This window comes from Ovis canadensis, chromosome 3 (genome assembly GCF_042477335.2).
Source record: "Ovis canadensis isolate MfBH-ARS-UI-01 breed Bighorn chromosome 3, ARS-UI_OviCan_v2, whole genome shotgun sequence".
NCBI classification, from domain to species: Eukaryota; Metazoa; Chordata; class Mammalia; order Artiodactyla; family Bovidae; genus Ovis; species Ovis canadensis.
In genome coordinates, this window is record NC_091247.1 from 4568394 (window position 1) to 4589803 (window position 21410).

A 21410-nucleotide genomic window follows, 5' to 3' on the forward strand; every position below is an offset into this window, starting at 1 on the left:
GTTACACTGTCCAACACAGTGACTGCCAGCCAAATGTGATTGTTTAAATTTATACTAAGGAAATTTAAAAATTCAGGTTTTCAGTCCCATTAGCTGTAACTTCAAGAGCCCAGTGGCCACATGTGCCTGGCTGCTGCCATATTAAACTGGGCAGACAGTGAGCCATTTGTATCATCACAGGAAGTTCCCTTGGACAGTGCTGCTCAGATAGCCTAATAAATAGGGTCTAAAATTGTTAGTAGAGGCCAGCTTGGTTTTATCAGGCTTATCAGTGAGAGTCTGTACTAGTGTTTCCAGTCTTAACCTTTATGAAGGAATGAATCATCAAAGACCAAGCATGCCATATCCTGTGAAAATACAATTTTTTACCCACTTTCACTTCTCTTTAGGCAACTTCGGTATAGATACAATTTGTGGAGAATTTTAAAAGAAATATGTAACTGTTACTGTTTCTTTGATCACATGTGTTTTCTTGTGAGATTATTTCTGATCAAGGTTATTACTAATTCACTTAGCAGAATTTACTAAGTAATTTGTTCTTTCCCAGTGCTTTACACGTGCATTTCTGTTCTCTCTGTTAATCCAGCTCCCCTAACATGCTTCAGAATGAGTCACCTCTTTAGGAAACTCTCTGTAATTGTCTTTACCTTACTGATGACTTCGTATTTGAGAGCTTGCTAGACAAAATATAGCTACAGTGTAGGATAAAAAAAGTATATGAGAAGTTCTACACAAATGACTATGATTTTTTTTTTAAAGTAGAGTCTAAGAGCCCTGAAGGAAATAAAGCAGAAAGTTCTTGGGTTGTCAGAGATTGTGTGTGTGAGACCACTTACTCCAAACAGAGTACTGTGGAAGGTCGAATGACTGGGAGTGTTTGCTGCAGGGGGAGGTATTTGAGTTGAACTGTAAGGAAGGAAAGGAAACTTTTTTTTTTGGATTGGTGGTACTAATAGTGAAACTGTTCTATCTAGTTCTTGGGAAAAGCCAGCAATCCTTTTTTTTTTTCTATAGATGGTGTATCTTTATTTTAGTATGGAAAAATAAATCTGAGAAGAATAGAATAAGATCTTACAAGTGCTTGACTGAGAACTTTGAATTTCCTTAGAAAACAGTGAGGAGCAGTTTAAGGTCTGTGAGTGGGTCTGTGTTTTGCCACTGCACATAGAGGAGAGGGAAACGACTGGATGCCAGAGGATGGGAGTAGTGACCGTTCCTGCCACGTGGACGGAATGGAAATAACAAGGCCACATTGAGACAGGGGTGGATGAAAAGAGTGCATCTCTGCTTGTCCAGTGCCTCAGGGATTCAGTCTCGTACACCAGCCAGATGACACACACAGTTCGGGATTTCTTGTATCATGGACTTTGTTTAGATCTGGAGATACCAGGTTTTTCTTAATTCTCCCTTCCTCACTTCTGCTATTTAGTGAAGGATGAGAATATAAAGGTCTGGAAGAAGCAGAGTAGGAAAGATTCTTAAAGGTGTGGCAAACAGGGTGAGAAAGTTGAGTTTATCTATCTAGACTATCTCAGTTTGTTTCACATGAAAAAATTTCTTAACCAAGGTGTATTGCTTTTAAAAAAATGCAAACACTACTTAATTTGCCAGCTTTCTAAGACCTATAGTTGGCAGGGCTTAAATTACTTCCTGCTTTGCTTTCAGTTTTGTTGCTACCCAGGTAATGGGTGCTTAATTCTCAATATATTTTAGTACTTTTTTTCTAATTGTTTTTTAACTTGGCAATTACTCCATTGTGTTTCAGATGATAGTGTGGATCCTTTCTGGCCAGCATTACACTGTTTCATGGTGATTCTGGATCGCCTTGGATCTAAGGTCTGGGGTCAACTTATTGATCCTATTGAAGCATTTCAAACCATTATTAACAACGTGAGCTACAATAGAGAGATCCAGAACATACGGAACAGCTCTATGAGGTTTGTTCAGTTCCTTTGTCACGATTTCAAACAGTCTGCATAAGGAAGTCTATTAATTGACAGGATTTTTTTCTTCTTTTTTTACCCCCTTTAGTTCAGTAATTTCTATTTATTCTTAATATTTTTAAGGACCAAGTTAGAACCGGAGTCATATTTGGATGATATGGTGACTTGCAGCCAGATTGTATACAGTTATAATCCTGAAAAGACCAAAAAGGTATAAAGCATTTTCAGAGTTCAGATGATACTGTATTGCCTTTATATTGTATCGACAGTGCAGAGATCAGTTGCAGTGCTGATTTTATGGGATATAGCTATTCTGAATCACCTGTTGCATAAAATTTTTCTGATTGAACAGTAGTGCCTGGGGAATAATGGGCACTCTTTGAAATTTTTAAGTATGGTTAGGAAGGGGGGAATGTTTATGGCATGGGGGAGATAAATCATGTGACTGGAAATCAGAACCAGCTGATGGAAAGAATTTCAGAGTGCATGGAGGTTTTGTAAATTTAACCTTTTCATGAAACTTTAACCTCAAAATTGAACTGTTTTCAATTTCTTGGGGGTCTGTATATGTGCACCAAAACAGGAGAATTGAGCAATATATTTTCTTGTTTACAACTATGTGTCAGGCAACCGTGAATGATGCTTGTTTTTCTGAACATCTGTATCTCTTTCATTTTAGGATTCGGGGTGGAGATCAGCCATTTGCCCCGATTATTGTCCTAACATGTATGAAGAAATGGAAACATTAGCTAACGTGCTCCAGTCAGATATTGGTCAGGACATGCGTGTTCATAACAGCACATTTCTGTGGTTCATCCCTTTCGTGCAATCCCTCATGGACCTGAAGGATCTGGGTGTGGCTTACATAGTGGAGGTTATTCACCATCTGTACTCTGAAGTCAAAGATGTTCTCAACCAGACAGACGCTGTGTGTGACAAAGTCACTGAGTTTTTCCTTCTGATTTTGGTGTCCGTGATTGAACTGCATAGAAATAAAAAATGTCTACATTTGCTGTGGGTTAGTTCCCAGCAGTGGGTGGAGGCTGTGGTGAAGTGTGCCAAGCTACCGACCACAGCGTTTGCACGGAGTTCCGAGAAGTCATCTGGAAACTGTTCCAAAGGCACAGCAATGATATCATCCCTGTCACTGCATTCAATGCCCTCCAACTCTGTGCAGCTAGCTTGTGTGCAGCTGATTAGAAGTCTCCTGAAAGAAGGCTATCAGCTTGGGCAGCAGACTCTCTGTAAACGGTTCCGGGATAAACTCAACTTATTCCTGCGAGGGAATTTATCTTTAGGTTGGCAGTTGACTAGTCAGGAAACCCATGAGCTACAAACTTGTTTAAAGCAAATTATTAGGAACATAAAATTCAAAGTACCTCAGTTTAGCACTTCTGTCGATCTGAATCCTGCATGTAAGACACCTCCAGCATCTTTTAAAGAAGAAAGTGAACAAATAGGGAAGAAGTCTGAAAAAGATGTGCACTGTCTGGAAAATTCCAGCCCAACATCTTCTAAAGAACCAATGAAAGCTGATGCATATCAAGTGCAAGAGAGTATTTTGAGCAAAGCAAATAATGCTATAGAAGAGACTAAAGAGCCGTGTTATATAAAAGATTTGAAACTAGAAGGCCACCTCTCAGCTGAGTCATGTTTGAAGCTGAGGAGTAAAAACCTTGCCTGTGAAAGAGTTCAAAATCAAGTTAAAATAAGTACAGGGAAATATAAGTGTGTAAAAGAGAATTCCTCATGTACCCCACAGGATGGTACTTTAAGAAATGGTCCAGAAAAAGTATTTGACAGAGGAATAATAATATCAAGGCGCTTATTGACTGTTTCTAGTACGGATTCTATGGAAAAAGTGTCTGCCTCCAATGAGGACTTCTCTTTAAAGGATGATGATCTTGGCAAAAGCTCAACAGCAAAATCTAAGACACATAAAGATGGAGTCTGTGCTAAGTTGTCACATGTAATAAAAAAGCAACACAGGAAAAGTATCAGTTTAGAGGAAAACCTGACTGTATCTGGCATTGAGGGTTTCTATTCAAAGAAAGATATAGGAGGTCAGAAAGGAGGTGGAAACATATGCACTCCTTCTTTAGTCCCTAATGGTATTCTGGATGATAAAAATGGAGAACAAAAATCTCAAAGCTGTTTATTGCTGAGAAAGAAAGAAGTAAAGAAAGAAAAGTTAGATATTTTTTCTACCCCTGAAAACAGTTGTCAAATACAGGAATGTCATGTTGATACCAAAGATTTGGTCTCACTCACAGAAATGACCAATACTTTCATGATGAAAGCATCTCCCTTTAAAGAGCCTGTGACTGGACATGAATTGAGAGATAGGAAAATTAGTAGGAGCACTGATCAATTTTCTTCTAATTTAAGAGAACAGGACCTTAGCAGCAGTCCCCAGCCTGACACCTTAACAGATTCTCAGGTAGATAGAGACCTCCACAAATTATCTTTAATGGCTCAAGCCAGTGTTACTAAGTTCCCATCAGATTCAACTCAAAAAAGTTTATCCCAAATACAAAGAAAAGTAAAAGATGAGAAAAGATGTTTCACAGCAAACCAAAATATCAGGGAAACCTGCCGTGGACAGGTTATTATTATTTCAGATTCCGATGAGGAGGAGGAGGAGGAAAGAATCCTGGGTTTGAAGAAACAAATGAAAGAGATCAAAGCATGCATTGAGAAAGAATGTCCAGAGCAACATACTTCAATAGCTAACACAAATGTGGAACAGAAGGTATTAATAAAGGAAGAAAATCCAGTGTCCCTTTTGCAGTTTGAGGAATCTGATTCTCAGTTTTTTGAGTTTGAGACTCCATGTGAAGTGTTTTCAGTTTGGCATGATCAGAAACCAGACAAGAATTCAGCTCAAGAGAAGGAGAAAAATCCATGCTTGACTCCTGTGGGTGATACTGCAAATGATTTGGGTTATGAGACAGATTATGTATCTGAAGAGGTCATTAAAAAAGTAGCAGAGAACTTTGAAGAGCGCACAAAACCACGTAGTAGTACTTCTGTTGAGGAATTTTGTGAAATTGAAGTAAAAAAACCCAAGAGAAGACGGTATGAAAACCCTATAGCTGAAGATCCTCTAAGGCCTTCATCTTCTGTCAAAAATGAGGACCAGTCTGGTATTTTTAACAAGGGGAATCTGAGTAAAAATGATTTTAAAGGTGTAGACCCAAGAGCTACAGTTCCCAGTTCAAGTGTCCAGAGAAATGCTGCGGTTTCCCCAAAGAAGTCTCTTCCAAAGCCTCGCACGTATTCCAGACCTGTCAGGAAAGTTCCAGTGGTTAAAGCTTCTAAGAAATCCCCTTCAGATACCAAGAAAGGACAGAGTAAAAGTTCCCATTACATAAGCTGTAGAACAACTCCTGCTATTGTGCCGCCAAAGAAATTTCGCCAGTGTCCCGAACCAACTTCAACGGTTGAGAAACTTGGCCTGAAAAAGGCTCCTCGTAGGGCGTTTGAATTGTCCCAGCGATCTTTAGAGTGTATAGATCAGCTACGTGACCATGGCAGATCTGTTGGAGTAGTCGACACCCGGAAAAAGACAAAGTTAATTTCTCCTCAGACTCTCTCTGTCAGAAATAATAAGAAACTGCTGACGAGTCAAGACCTTCAGTTGCATAGGCAGATGAGATCCAAATCACAACGCAACAGACAAGGACGTTTTGATTATCGAAGTACAGATAAGACCCGAGCAGGGCCATGTGCTGCACAGAGCTCTGCTGTGCCGGAGTCAAGTAAGTCAGATTACAGTCATCACGGAGGAGCCGAAGTGACTGCTAACAATAAGGGAAAACAGTTACTAACATGTCAGTCTTCTGAAACAGAACCCGTGAAAGCAAACCAGTGTAATCCTGTCATGGTAAATGGAAGAACAGCAACGACTGAAGCCATTGTTCCTACCTCAGAGGCCCTGTTAGGCAGAGGTGACCCAACAGTCCATCATTTAGAGGTGGCGACTTTGAAAGAGGGAGAGCCTGAATTCAGCAGTGACATAGAGGAGGAGGATATATTCTTAACACAGCGTGACCCTGAAGACATGGATTTATGTTCACAAATTGAGGGAGAGTATGATAAACTCATTGAAGTCATCGATGGAAAAGATACCGTGCAGGGAGAGGAAGAGTGTGTGAGGCAGCCTCAGTCGGAATCTTTGAGTAGCACAAAATGTAGGTACAAAGATTGTGTTGAAACTCTGAAAAACCCAGGTGAATACTGCTCTAAACACTCAAAAACTAAAGCCACAGATGAAGATACATTTCGTAAACCTGGCTTGCCTCTGTCTGCATCAAAACGTTTGAGACCTTCCACGACCAAGGTTTTTAGTTCAAGCAGTACTTCACGTATTGCTGGTCTCTCCAAGTCTTTGGAAAGTACCGCATCCCTCCCATCATGTCTGAAAAACAAGTCAAGTGGGGCACAGTCTGTTCTGAAAGGACCACAGCCACCCCTTCTGGTGTCTCTGAAGCCAGTGGCTGAAGTGAAAGGTCTGTGCAGTGTTTTCCCTGCTCAGACTCCAAATAACTCCAACAGGCAAGTTTTGAGAGTTCCATTTGGGGAAAGATCTTTTTTGACTTCCTCTCCAGTAAACATTCTCACATCGTCACAGTCCATCTCTGATACCTTTGTAAAAGAGGTCTTGAAATGGAGATACGAGATGTTTGTGAACTTTGACCAGTGTGGGCCCCCGTCGAGTCTGTGTCAGTCCATCGCAAGACGGGTGCCTATCAGGTTTCAAGACTGTGGAGATTATTTCAATGTGTTTTTCCCTTTGATGGTACTGAATACTTTCGAAACAGTAAGTATGTGTTTTAATCGTATACATCCAGATTTTGAAATTGCCTTTTTTTTTTTTTTTTTTACCATGCTAGGAGAACAGCTAAAATATAACTTGTAAAACAGCTAAAATATAACTTGTAAATGTCATGTTGAAAAGACATTGTGCCAGACACTGTTCTAGATGCTGGTCATACACAGGAAATATCAGTACTTTCCTAATCTCTGCCCTTCTGGAACTTACAGACACAGTCCATGGGTGGCAAAGGAGGAAATGTTTTTCAGTGCAAAGGAAACGGAAGACTTCTCAGAGGAGATAGTTATGCATTTAATTATGTTAAAAAAATTTTTTTAATTGGAGGATAATTTATGATATTGTGTTAGTTTCTGCCACACATCAACATGACTCTGCCATAAGTATACATATGTCCCCTCCCTCTCAAACCGCTCACCCCATCCCACCCGTCTAGGTGTCACAGAGCACTGGGCTGAGCTCCCTGAGTCGCACAGCGAATCCCCCCTGGCTCCCTTACATGTGGCCGTGTGTATGCTTCAGTCCCCCCTGGCTGTCTTACATGTGGCAGTATGTATGCTTCAGTTCAGTTTGTCCATCCCTCTCTTTCCCCCACTGTGTCCACAACTCTCTTTATGTTTGTGTCTCCATTACTGCCCTGCAAATAGGTTCATCAGTACCATTTTTCTAGATTCCATATATATGCATTAATAGTCAATCTTTGTTTTTCTGACTGACTTCACTCTGTATTCCAGGCTCCAAGTTCATCCACCTGATTAGAACTGACTCAGATGCATACCTTTTTATGGCTGAGTAATAGTCCATTGTATATGTACCATAACTTATTTATTCATTCATCTGTCAATGGACATCTAGGTTGCTTCCATGTCCTGGCTATTGTAAATAGTGCTGCAGTGAACCATGGGGTACGTGGGTCTTTTTCAGTTCTGGCTTCCTCAGGGTATATGCCTAGTAGTGGGATTGTTGGGTCATGTGAAAGCTTTATTCTTAGTTCTTTAAGGAATCTCCATACTGTTTTCCATAGCGGCTGTATCAATTTACATTCCCACCCAACAGTGCAAGAGGGTTCCCTTTTCTCCACACCCTCTCCAGCATTTATTATTTGTAGATTTTTTGATAATGACCATTCTGACCAGTGTGAGGTGATACCTCATTGTAGTTTTGGTTTGCATTTCTCTAATAACAAGCAATGTTGAGCATATTTTCATGCGTTTATTAGCCACCTGTATGTCTTCTTTGGAGAAATGTCTGTTTAGGTCTTTTCTCCCACTGTTTGATTGGGTTGTTTTTGTGCTGTTGAGCTGTTTGTATAATTTGGAGATTAATCCTTTGTCAGTTGTTTCATTTGCAGTTATTTTCTCCCATTCTGAGGATTTGCTTCTTCATTTTGTTTATAGTTTCCTTTGCTATGCAAAACTTTTTAAGTTTAACCTACGTCCCACTTATTTTTGTTTTTATTTTAATTACTCTTGGAGGTGGGTCAAAGAGGATCTTGCTGTGATGTATGTCAAAGAGTGTTTCTCCGAGAGTTTTATAATTTCCTCCAAGAGTTTTATATACATAGGTATACCTGTGGCTGATTCATGTTGATCTTTACCCCATCTTCTTAATCTCTTCTGCTTCTGTTAGGTCCTTGCTGTTTCTGTCCTTTACTGGGCCTGTGTTTGCATGAAATGTTCCCTTGGCATCTCCAATTTTCTTGGTGAGATCTCTAGCCTTTCCCATTCTGTTTCATTTTGCATTGTTCATTTAAGAAGGCCTTATCTCTCCTTGTGATTCTCTGGAACTCTGAATTCAGTTGAGTATGTCTTTCCCTTTCTCCCTTGCCTTTTGCTTCTCTTCTTTTCTCAGCTACTTGTAAAGCATTCTCAGACAACCATCTTGCACTCTTGCATTTCTTTTTCTTTGGATGGTTTTGGTCATTGCCTCCTGTACAGTGTTACGAACCTTTGTCCATAGTTTTTCAGGCATTCAGTCTACCAGATCTAATCCCTTGAGTCTATTCATTGTCACCACTGTGTAATGATAAGGGATTTGATTTAGGTCATACCTAAATGGCCTAGTGGTTTCCTACTTTCTTCAATTTAAGCTTGAATTTTGCAGTAAGAAGCTCATGATCTGAGACACAGTCAGCTCCAGGTGTTCTTTTTACTGACTGTATAGAGCTTCTCCATCTTTGGCTACAAAGAACATAATCAGTCTGATTTCATATTGACCGTCTCGTGAAATGCCTACATCCATGTGTAGAGTTGTCTCTTGTGTTGTTGGAGAAGGGTGTTTGCTGTGACCAGTATGTTCTCTTGACAAAACTGTGTTATCCTTGCCCTGCTTCATTTTGTACTCCAAGGCCAAACTTGCCTGTTATTCTGGGTATCTCTGAACTTCCTACTTTCGCATTCCAATCGCCTGTAATGAAAAGGACATCTTTCATTCTTGTTATTTCTAGAAGGTGTTCAAGGTCTTCATAGAACTGGTCAGCTCTTTTGATGTCAGTGATTGGGTCATAGACTTGAATTACTATGATGTTGAGTGGTTTGCCTTGGAGCTGCACTGAGATCATTTTGTCATTTTTGAGATTGCACCCAAGTATTGCATTTCAGACTCTTTTGTTGACTGTGAGGGCTATTCCATTTCTTCTTAGGGATTCTTGACCACAGTAGTAGATAAAATGGTCATCTGAATTAAATTCTCCCATTCATTTTAGTTCACTGATTCCTAAGATATTGATGTTCACTCTTGCCATCTCATGCGTGACCACGTCCAGTTTACCTTGATTCATGGCCTTAACATTCCAGGTTCCTATGCAGTATTGCTCTTTACAGCATCAGACTTGACTTTCACCACTAGACACATCCACAGCTGAGCATTGCTTCCACTTTGACCTAGCCTCTTCTTTCTTTCTGGAGCTATTAGTAATTGCCCTTTGCTCTTCCCCAGTAGCACATTGGAGCTCATCTTCATTTATCATATTTTTTTGTCTTTTCACATGGAAATCAGTCCTGGGTGTTCATTGGAAGGACGGATGCTGATGCTGAAATTCCAATATTTTGGCCACCTGATGGGAAGAGCTGACTTATTTGAAAAGGCCTTGACGTTGGGAAAGATTGAAGGCAGGAGGAGAAGGGGATGGCAGAGGATGAGATGGTTAGATGGCATCACCGACTCGATGGACATGAGTTTGGGTAAATTCTGGGAGTTGGTAATGGACCAGGGAGGCCTGGCGTGCTTTGGTGCATGGGGTCACAGAGTCAACACAACTGAGCAACTGAACTGTCCATGGGGTTCTCCAGGCAAGAATACTGTAGTGTGTTGCCATTTCCTTCTCCAGTGAACCATGGTTTGTCAGAACTCTTGACTCAGATCTGTCTCTCTTGGGTGGCCCTGCACAGCATGTCTAATGGCTTCATTTAGTTACATAAGCTCCTTTACCACAACAAGGCTGTGATCCATGAAGAGGCCAGTAATGTTGTCTGCCAGAGGTTCACATAAAAAGAGCTGTTAATAGAACTGTTGATGATGAAAGGATTTGTAGTTCAGTTGCTCAGTCATGCAGTCACGTCCAACTCGTTGCAACCCCATAATAGAATGCCAGGCTTCCCTGTCCTTCACTCTCTCTCAGAGATTGCTCAGATTCATGTCCATTGAATCAGTGATGCCATCCAACCATCTCATCTTCTTGTCACCCCCTTCTCCTCTTGCCCCCAGGCTTTCCCAGCATCATTGTCTTTTCTGGTGAGTCAGCTCTTCACATCAGGTGGCCAGAGTATTGGAGCTTTAGCTTCAGCATGTTAACTGTACATGCTACTATTTTTTATGTTACCCTTGTTGTTTATTCCTGTTTTTATTGTCCCTGCTCTTGTGGTTTTGAGCATTTTATATAATTTTATTGTCTATCCTTAGAATATCAACACAATTTTTTTTTAGTGATTGCCTTAGAGCTTGTAGTATATATTTACAACCAAGTCTGTGTTCAGATAACACTTCATGGATAGTGTGTCTACCTTACAATAACAAAATATTCCTGATTTTTCCTTGTCATCCAATGTATCATTGCTGTCATTTGTTTCACATACATATAGGCCTACGTTAACAAACACACACGCACATACGTAAGCATCCATAGCTTAATATGTTGTTGCTGCTATTTTGAATAAGCTGTTATCTGTTACATGAATTAAACATAAGAAAGGTTTTAATTTTGCCTTCACAGATTCATTCTCTGATGGTCTTCCTTTGTTTATGTAGATTTGAGTTCTGACCTATTTAATTTTCCTTCTCTTTGAAGATCTTGTAACTTTTCTTGCAAGTTAGGTGCAGTGGTGACAAATGCCCTCAGATTCTGTGTGAGAAGATCCTTGTTTCCCCCCACTCGTAAAGGATGATTTTGCCGGATTCAGAATTCTAGGTCGGTAGGGTTTTTTCTCTCTTTATTTCTCCCTCACTTGTAAAGGATAATTTTGCCAGATTCAGAATTCTAGGTTGGTAGGTTTTTTTTCTCTCAGCCATCTTAAATGTTTCACTCGCTTGCGTTTTTCTGAAGAGAAGTCGGATGTAGTTCTTAATCTTCTCTGCTATAGATAGGGTGGTTTTTTTCCCTCACTGGCTCAAGATTTTTTTCTGTCTTTAGTATTTCACATTCCTAAAGTGTGAATATGATACAGTATGATTCCTAAAGGTGTAGTTTCTGGCGTTTATTCTGCTTGGTCTCTGGGCTTCCTGGATCTGTGATTTGGGGTCTGATATTAATTTTGGAAAACTGAGTCGTCATTGTCTCAGGTACTGCTTCTTCCCCACCCTCGCTCCTTCTCATATCCCCATTATGTGTATGCTGCGCCTTTTGGCGTTGTGGCACCGTCCTTGGATATTCTGGGATGTGGCTTTTTTCCTCATTTTCTTTTTGTTTGTTTTTCAGCTTTGGTAGTTTCTGTTGCTGCATCCTAAATCCCAGAGATTCTTTCCTCAGCAGTGCCCATCATTCTAATGAGCCCAGTAGAGGCATCCTTCATTTCTTTTAGTGTTTTTAATCTCTAGCCTTTCCTTTGGGATCTTTTTCAAAATTGACATCTCATTCATTACTTTACCCACCTATTAGTTCATAGGGTATTTTTTCCTTTAAAGTTAGTATATAAATTAATAGGTTTTAATTTTTGAAAAATTGTTGGTCTGACAATTCCCGTATTCCTGCTATATCTGACTAGTTTTGATGCTTGTTCAGTCTCTTAAACTGTGTTTTTGCATTTGAGAATGCAGTTATTTTTTGTTGTAAGGTGGATTTGATCTACTAAGTAAAAAGAACAGTAAACAGACATTTATTAAAGAGTACTGAGGTGTGGGGGAAGGGAGAGCACGCCACAGTCCTGTGGTAAGCTGTCAGTCTTCTTTGTTTTTTGGCTGTGCTGAGTCTTCGTTGCTGCTCGGGCTTTTCTCTAGCTGTGGCGAGTGGGGGCTGCTCTCTGGTTGTGGTGCAGGGGCTTCTCTTACTCAGAGCACGAGTTGTAGGGGGTGTTGCAGTTCCTGGGCTCTAGAGCACAGGTTCAGTAGTTGTGGTGCAAGCGCTTAGTTGCTCCCTGTCATGTGGAATCTTCCTGGATCAGGGATCTAACCCATGTCTCCTGCATTGGCAGCAGGAATTTTTTTTTACCACTAAGCCACCAGGGAAGCCCAGATGTCAGTCTTTTAGTGAGCCTTTGCCTCTGGCTTTCACACTCATGCATCTTGGTTTCTCCCTGCCTCCTCAGGTGAGACAGGATGACTAGAATGATCTGGAGTAGGTTTTCTTCCTCTAAGTAGGTTAGGCTCTGATAAAAGCCTAGCAAAGTTCAGTTCAGTTCAGTTGCTCAGTTGTCTCCGACTTTGACCCCCATGGACTGCAGCACACCAGGCTCCCCTGGCCATCATCAACTCCTGTAGCATGCTCAGACTGATGTCCATCGGGTTGGTGATGCCATCCAGGCATCTCACCCATTGTCATCGAGCAAGTTTGGCTCTGGTAAAACAGTTTTTGTATAGATCAAAGCCGTGCTAAGAAGGTTAGAATGGAGGTGGGAGGGAGGCTGAAGAAGGAGGGGATATATATTTAATAGATGATTCAGGTGGTTATACAGCAGAAATCACCACAACATTGTAAAGCAATTATCCTCCAGTGAAAAAATTTTTTTAAAAGGTCAGAATACTCTGTATTTTAAAATGGTTCTAAAATTCCTAACCCTCAACACTGCTATATCCACTCCCCCTCCCCCACCAAAGGACACAGGGAATTTTCTCCTACATTTACTGGGGGGCCTATTAGAACTCCTAGGTGTGAAACTCAGTAGAGTGTGAGATGTCCCTTATGACTGGGTCGCCCTAGGCTTTTTAAGCGTTCAGAGTCGTTTATACTGAGCCTCCAACAGTTTGCCAAATCCAGTTCAGGTTTTCTTCCTGGCATGGAGGTTTCTGCTTAAGGGTTTCTGCTCTGATAAGTCTTGATTGTCTGTATCCACCTTTTTATCTCTGTATACTTAGGATGCACTGGTGATTTTTAAGTTCCATACATGCCAAGCTGGAAACCAGAAGTCCCAAGTTAATTTTTACTATTTCTGTCACCTGGGATTTCTAGGTTCTGGATTTTATTGTTGCTTACGTTGGAAAAATTTTCAGATGTTTTTGCTTTCTTATTTTGCTTATTTTGCTTTGCTAAGGTGGCACAGGAATGGATCAGCTCTCCAAACAAAGAGAAATTCCATCAGTTGCATTTACGAAAATTTCCTGGTGATTATAAAAAATACTGGGAGTTTGTGGGTAAGTTTTTTCTTAAGTAACTTGCACTGTGTCATGTAATAATTGGAGAGATTTCTTTTGAGGGAACAGGATAATTGTTTGTATTTTCTGGGATATAGGTTTCCTAATTTGAATCTTATGTAGACTATGTTTAAAGTCTTACTTAATGAGGATAATTAGTAGTGCATATATTACTGCTAGACTTGCTCCTCATCTGTGTGTAAAGTGTGGGGAGGTGGTGAGGGGGTAGGGTTATTTTACCTATTTTGTGACTTTTTTATTTACTTACCTCAGCAAATATTTATTGACTGTGTATTGCCTGATAGTGTGTGATTCTAGATGCCAGATATGTAGCTGGGATGAGAACATAAAATTCTGCCTTCACAAAGCTTACATTTGACTTATTTTCACTTAATTTGTTGTAAATGTCTTTTCAGTATTTGTAATTATTGTTAGCATGTTCTATAGTTCTGTTTAACCAGTTTCTAGTTAGATATGTATATTGTTTATGGTTTTTCACTATTACACTGAATAAATCCTTTTGCCTGGATCACAGTGTATGCATTTTTAATCGCCAGTCTAGGTTCGATGCAGGATACAGGATGCTTGGGGCTGGTGCACTGGGATGACCCGGAGAGATGGTATGGGGAGGGAGGTGGGAGGGGAGTTCAGGATTGGGAACATGTGTACACACGTGGCGGATTCATGTTGATGTATGGCAAAACCAATACAGTATTGTAAAGTAAAATAAAGTAAAATTTAAAAAAAAGACTTGATTCATATTGCCTCTGTCTACCAAAAAGAATTCCATTATCACGTCTAACATAAGAACATAAGAATGTATCTCTCCTCATTTGCTAGTTTAAACTTTTCCCCAGTTTTACATGGGAACTGTATCTCATTTGAGATTATACATTTTGTCCCCAAGTCTTTAGTGGTCCTTTAAATTTGGGGGGGTTGGAAACGGTCACATAATTGTCTCTGCATACCATTTGTCATTTTTCTGTTAGGAAGTTTGTTATTTGTGTGCATTTGTTGTAACTTTTTTTTAGTTTCATTATTTGTGTTCATTTTCACGTTTGGTTTGTGAGGCAGTTTTTATCTGCTTATGTTCATAAACTTTACTGTTCAAATTTTGGTTTTAGAAATTAAATAGTTTCATATTTTCTTGTAGTAATTTTATATTTCTTTTTAATATTTAAGTAACTGATTTATCTGGGCTTTTTTTCTATCAGTTTTGGTCTGTGTATCAGGAGTTCACAAGCCCAATCCCAGGTTCAGAGATTCACTAGGACAACTCTCAGGAATTATATTCACAGCATGGCTGTGACTTCTTACTGTGAAAGGATACAAAACAAAATTAGCAAAGGGGACTAAGCACATGGGTGAAGTCTAAAGCAGACCAGGAGCAACCTTCAAGAGTCCTTTCCCAGTGGAGTCACACAACAGGCACGTAATTGTCCCACTAGTGAGGTGTGACGGTACATGTGGCATGTTACCTACCAGGGAACCTGAGGGGCTCAGTGCCTGCAGCACCCTCTGCCCATTCCAGATTCATCACTTCCCTGAAGCAAAGTGGGTGTCTGACATAAACCACAGAGAACGAATTTGGCCAACAGGTTAGATGCCGTGCACCATTGTCATCAGTGAATGAGAACTGTCTGGAAATGCAAGTTCTCAGGTGCCAATGAAGGGGCAACGTGTAAGCTTTCTCAGGACAGAAGCCTCAGGCCTGCTATGTTAGTAACTCTTCACGCACAGCATGTTATGGATAATGCCACTGTGGTCGGTCATGTGTCTCTGGTGTCATGTGAAGGCATTTTTGTATTCTTGTCTCCTGAGATGAGTTGTATGAGTTCAACTGAAGTAGATAATGCCAAGCCCGTTTATACAGAAATTATGCACCCCCACCAGTGTATGGAAGTCACATTGTTCCATGTTTATAGCGACGCATTTGTATCGATTGTGCTATTAATTTAACCTGTTACAGTGTGCATACTGATGGCCATTTGTGGTTTTATTCTGCTATAATGAACTTGAGCCCCTTTTCATATATTTGGTAGATGCTTAAGTAACCTCTTTGGGGAAGCCAAAAGACTTGTTCGTTTTCTGTTGTCTTTTTCTTACTGATTTGTAGCAAGTTCTTTGTATAGTTTGGATATGAACCATTCTCCCACTTTGGCTTGCATTATGACTCTCGTAGAGATGTCTTTAAAATTCTTGTTTAGAATTTATTTTTAACATAACAGATACATTTGTGTGTTTTTTTAATGGAATGCTCTATGACTCATTGAAGAAACCTTTCCCTGCTGCAGGTCATAAATATATTAACATCTAGAACTGGAGCCAGCAAACAACAGCTTGTACATCTACCCTATATCCTGTTTTTATATTGCCCTAGAGTAAGGTTTTTATAATAATTTTTTAAAGGTTTTGAAAAAAAGATGGTGATGATGAATATGCAGCAGATTCCATATGTGACCTGCAAAGAAAAATCTGTCTCTTTACAGAAAGTTTACCAATCCCTTTTCTAGAGGCTTCACTGTTTTGTCAACCTGGAATTGATTTTGTGCATGAGTAAGATGTAGGGGCCATGTTTCATTTTTTTCCCCTAATGGAGATGTAATTATCCCACTACTGTTAATTGAAAAGACTATCCTTTCTTCATGGTCTGTAGTGCCATGCTTGCCATAAATCTAGTGGCTATTTAATGCACTGATATTTTCTGGACGCCTTTCTCTATTGGATCATTTGCCTACCTCACTGCCCATGTCACACTGGTTGATTAGTTAAGCTTTAGAAAAAGTTTTAGTAAACAAATCCTCTTAGCTTGTTTTGCCTTATGAGTACATTGGCTATTCTTGTCCCTTTGCATTCCTGTGTAAGTTTTAGAGGAAAAAAATGTTGAAGTTTGTTGAGAATTGGCAAAGTTGGGACTAAACTTTTTAATTAGAGCTTGCTGTTTTCCCAGCCCCATTTATTTTACTGCTGTCCTTTCCCCTTGTTTGAAATGCCACCAGTAGGCTCAAAATGCTTCTATGTACTTGGATTTGTTTCCAGGTTTTCACTGGGGATTTTGAAAGTAGAGCACAAAAGTGAGAATTTTTTTATTAAAAACTAAGGTAAGTTTCAAGGAAAGGAAATTTATTAACTCCTTTTGAATATTATGACTTCATCTATTTTGGTGTTGTAGCAGTAAATTTTTAAGAAAAACTTTATAATACTCTGTGATCAATATTTGAAAACGCCCACTGGCTTTCAAAGTCTACCAGCGCTGTCTACTTGCTTGAACTCTTAGTACAAGGGTTTAATATCCCTTTAGTTAATCTTATGTAAATTTATTCTGTTAGAATAAATGCTGACTTCTTACTGTTTTACAGTTTATCTTGAGGAAAGTGAACTAGCTAAACAGCTTCATCCAAGGGAAAATGATTTGGTGTTTTTGGTTCCTGAAAGACTCAATGAGGAGAAGAAAGATTTAGAGTGGAGTCACCTGGAGGATGCCTGTGAATATTACTGTGGCTATGTTCATAAATTCCGCCGTACTTCAGTCAGTGAGTACCTCGTGAGACTCTGTAGAGACGTCTGTCAGAAACTCGTCTTCTCATTTCCTTCTAGATTAGGCTTTACCAGCCATGTATTTGCTGTACATTTAGCTGGTGTACATTTAACAGACTTGTGTTTGTGAGGTTGATGATTTACCTTTCTGAGACCTCTTTTAGATTTTCTAGACTCAGCTGGAAAAGGCCCAGTATTTCTTGCTTTAGACTTCAGATTAAAAGCTTTCTTTTGTAATGTCTTCTTCTTCTAGTAAATTCCTTCATCTATCAGTATTTGTTATAAAACAGACAATTTGCAAGCCATCTGTTTGTTAAATCACATTCCAGCTTTGGTTTTCTGGCTAATGATTAATGAGCAGACCAAAGATGTAACTAACTGTAAGGCACCTTGAGGGCTTTACTGTTTCTGTCACTCTCCTCCATTGTGTTGTGGGGGCTTCTCTCCCTAAGGGAGCATAACAGAAATCATGTTAGCTTGAACTTAAGGAGTGCCAGCTGTGTGCCACACGGTGCGCCCTGTCCTTTCTGTGCACGTTGACTGTCTTTTCCCAGAGCCCTGCAAAGCAGAACTAGCTATTCCCTGCTTATTGGGATATCAGAGGTCGGGATGTTGAATAACTTATCCAAGGTCACCCTCAGTATTAAATGGTAGGTTCAGAATTAAAACCTAATTTTATTTGACTGTGAAGTCCACATTCTCTATATATGCCAAGCTGCCGTTTTGACATCGCTGCTTTTTTTAGTCTCTCTTATGTGAAGAGAATATGATTTCATTATTCCTTCACCTTTTTGCATTACATCTTATAAACAGCAACAAAGCTGTTGGAGTTCAGCCGTGTGCCGCGTTGTAACTGGTGTGCTGTGTTTACTCTCCTGTGAGCGCAGCTCAGCTTTTCATGTAGGATGCGTGTAGAAGAGGAGCTGTGGGGATACATCGCTTTGTCTGTGCTTTTGACTCCAACAGGTGGCTACATTTGCCAGAGTTCTGTTTCAAAGGTGGCCTCCTTCCCTGAGCTCTTCATGTATCTAATACTCTGCCATCTCTATTTGGAAATTATTAGACATTTAAAATCTGCTCCAAAAAGAAACGCTTGATTTACTGCCTGATGTGCTGTTGCTTCAGCTTTTCCCATCATAGCATGCAGTACGTCCATTCTCCCAGTTACTCAGCCCCAAACCTCAGAGTCAGGCTTGAGTCTTTCTCTCCCTCGCAGGCTCCAACCAATTCATCAGGAAGTCCTGTTAACTGGCCCATCCTTTGCAGTGTATCCTCCATCCTGGCCCCACCTCTCCCACTACATTCTGGCCCACAGGACCATTCACTTTCACCTGGATTCACCTGGATTAAGTGGTCTTTTTGCTTTTCCCATTGTAGTGCATTCTTCATTCACTGTAAGTGATTCTTTTAATGTGGGCATTAGGGCAATTCCCTTCTCTACACAGAGCTGTCCTGTAGCCCTTGACCTGACTCAGAGTCATTACTGCAGAGCCCTGTGAAGAGTAGCCACCAGTGCTTTCTCAGGCTTTAAGCTCGCTTCCTTCCGGCACACCAGCCTTTTCTCTGTTCCTCAATAATCCAGGCACCCTGCTGCCTTTGCAGTTGCTGATTCTCTGCCTGTAACATAGTTTTCCAGTTACCAACATGGCTTCCTTGTATTAAGACCATGCCCAAATGTCATCTTACCAGGAAGGTCTTCCCTGACTCTCTTGTCTGCATAACACTCCCTTACATCCCTCTTCACTTCCTCATCCCCCTCCTCTGCATTCTTCATACTGCTTACCATCACCTGGCATGTTTATTTGATTATCTGCCTCCTCCTCCTAAAAAATAAGCCTCCCGAGGATAGGAATGTTGCCTGGTTTGTAGGAGCCATTCAGTAGATAAATAGTAATTTACCTTCACTGAGTAAATTATTTGAATGATGTGGAGAAAACATGTTATAAAACACTTTGTTCTGAATAACCTTTTTAACTGGACACCTTGCATTCACTGGTAACCAAGGTTGCTTTTTCTCTGTCTTGGTAACAGTGCATAATGGGAAATCTGAGTGTTCGGTTTCCATCCAGACTCAAGATAATTTACCAGTCAATTTAAATGAACTCGTGAAATGCTTTGTAATCAGCTCTCTGGTGACTACACAAAGGAAGTTGAAAGCCATGTCTTTGCTGAGTGGTCGGAACCAACTGGCCAGAGCCATTCTGAATCCAAACCCCATGGACTTCTGTACAAAAGATTTACTAACTACAACGTCTGAGAGAATTGTGAGTGATGACCATTTGATACAGGGAAAGTCAGAACATTTCACGTCACGACGTTAAAGCATCATGTTCCTTTTGTCCACAGCAAAGACTTACTAGTCACAGTGTATGCCCAGTGCCTAGTCTTCTTTAATGCTGTAAAGTATGTCTTTGTGTTAGTTAGCTTACCTCAGGAAGAAGGTAGAGTGCAATAAGGAATTGAAAACACGCTTGAAGAACAACATTTAAAACGTTAGGTAAACATCCTACTTAACTTTTTAGGTGGTTAAAATGCAGAAGTAAGTAGGAGTAGGTTTAATGGAATGAATTTTGCATTTGAATGACCAGTGGAGCTTTTGGTACTGTTGCCAGTTTGAAGACGAAGTTATTGTATTGTGTGAATGGATATTTCTCATTATGAAATTGTGTATAAGTTCCAGGAAGTTAACACAGAGACAGGTGAAGGGAAAGAAATGTTATTTGAACCCCTTCCTTGTGTTCAGGCTTCCATGTGTGTTTTCTGTCAATTCTCACCTTCTAAGGGATCCTATAAAGGGATTTATATAAAAATAGGTGGAGGCTGAAGTCCAGAGAGGTAAGTTTGGAAACACAGCTTGAGAGTGAACTGAGGTGTAGACGCGGAGCTGAGCCAAGATCCGTGTTCTTCCCGCTCTCGTCACTTGTGTTAGGAAAGAAAGTCTTGGAATGGTTTTGCTGTCAAGGGAGAGAATCGACTAAAATGGGAAGAAAGCGAAAGGGAAGTTGCTCAGTCATGTCCAACTCTTTGCGACCCCATGGACTGTAGCCTGTCAGGCTCCTCTGTCCATGGGACTTTCCAGGCAAGAGTGCTGGAGTGGATTGCCATTTCCTTCTCCAGGGGATCTTCCTGACTCAGGAATTGAACCCCAGTCTCCTACATTGCAGGCAGACGCTTTACCGTCTGAGCCACCAGGAAGATCAGAAAATGGGAAGAATCAGAATAAATAAAAAGGAGAGTACAAAACTAGTTTGTGATCTTTATAAGAATCACAAATAAAAATATTGTTTTATTTATAGATGGACTGAAGCCTGTAGACACTTATAAGTGACTCTTTCCAGTAGTGAATGTGCTTCTTAGATTAAAGGTCATTTTGGAGTCTTGCCTGATCATAAAGCTTCTGTTTGATGAAGGACAGGAGCAGTTCACACAGATTTTTCCACTGTCTTGATTTCCTGGGCCACCACAGAAAGAAAAAGTCATTCTCACTAATGTCTTTCATATAGGTTGCCTACTTAAAAGATTTCAATGAAGACCAGAAGAAAGCAATAGAAACTGCATATGCCATGGTGAAACACTCCCCATCAGTTGCCAAGATCTGTCTGATTCATGGACCACCTGGAACAGGAAAATCAAAAACCATTGTTGGCATCCTGTACCGCCTGCTGACCGAGGTAAAGTGTTTGTGAGGGCAGCAGCATTCTTAATTGAATATATCATTTCATGTCACTAGATTTAACTAATGTGTGAATAAGTGCTAAAGTGCCTTTTCCCCCTTCACTTTTGTGTATCTTTTGATGCTGTGTGGAACCGTACCAGATAAAGGGGTAGCAGAGATGGAGAAGGCTATAAGAAATAAAAAGGCAGAAAATATTATCTTGTGTGCAATCACTCCTGAGGGCTAGAATGGTCGTCTGGCTTTGTTAGTGGTCGTAGCTGATACCAGGAGACCATCCTGGATGTATCTATCCCTGGGCTGCATTTTGGTTGGATTGGGTATTGAATAAAATCAGTGGATAATAAGGTACGGCTCAGAAAAGTTAACGATACAATTTTATGCCAGAGTAATTTTTTTTTAAACTTTTTATTTTGTATTGGAGTGGAGCTGTTCACAGTAATTTTAGTATCAGTGTAAGATGCAAGAGTGAACGTTGGCATTCTAGGAACCAGCGAACTAAACTGGACTGGAATGGGTGAATTTAACTCAGGTGACCATTATATCTACTACTGTGGGCAGGAATCCCTTAGAAGAAATGGAGTAGCCATCATGGTCAACAAGAGTCTGAAATGTAGTACTTTGATGCAGTCTCAAAAATGAC

At 40.3% G+C, this 21410-nt stretch overlaps 1 protein-coding gene across 4 annotated transcripts in view; it reads left to right on the top strand.

Annotated features, from left to right (window-relative positions):
• The window catches only part of SETX (senataxin), an 85750-nt gene that overhangs the window by 35969 nt on the left and 28371 nt on the right, over positions 1-21410 (top strand). For all 4 annotated transcript variants that reach the window (XM_069579996.1, XM_069579995.1, XM_069579994.1 and 1 more), the window contains 7 exons: positions 1766-1937; positions 2067-2154; positions 2623-6765; positions 13458-13557; positions 16917-17090; positions 19126-19358; positions 20598-20765. In XM_069579996.1, the coding sequence (XP_069436097.1) occupies positions 1766-1937; positions 2067-2154; positions 2623-6765; positions 13458-13557; positions 16917-17090; positions 19126-19358; positions 20598-20765 (5078 nt within the window). The remainder of the gene's footprint in view (positions 1-1765; positions 1938-2066; positions 2155-2622; positions 6766-13457; positions 13558-16916; positions 17091-19125; positions 19359-20597; positions 20766-21410) is intronic.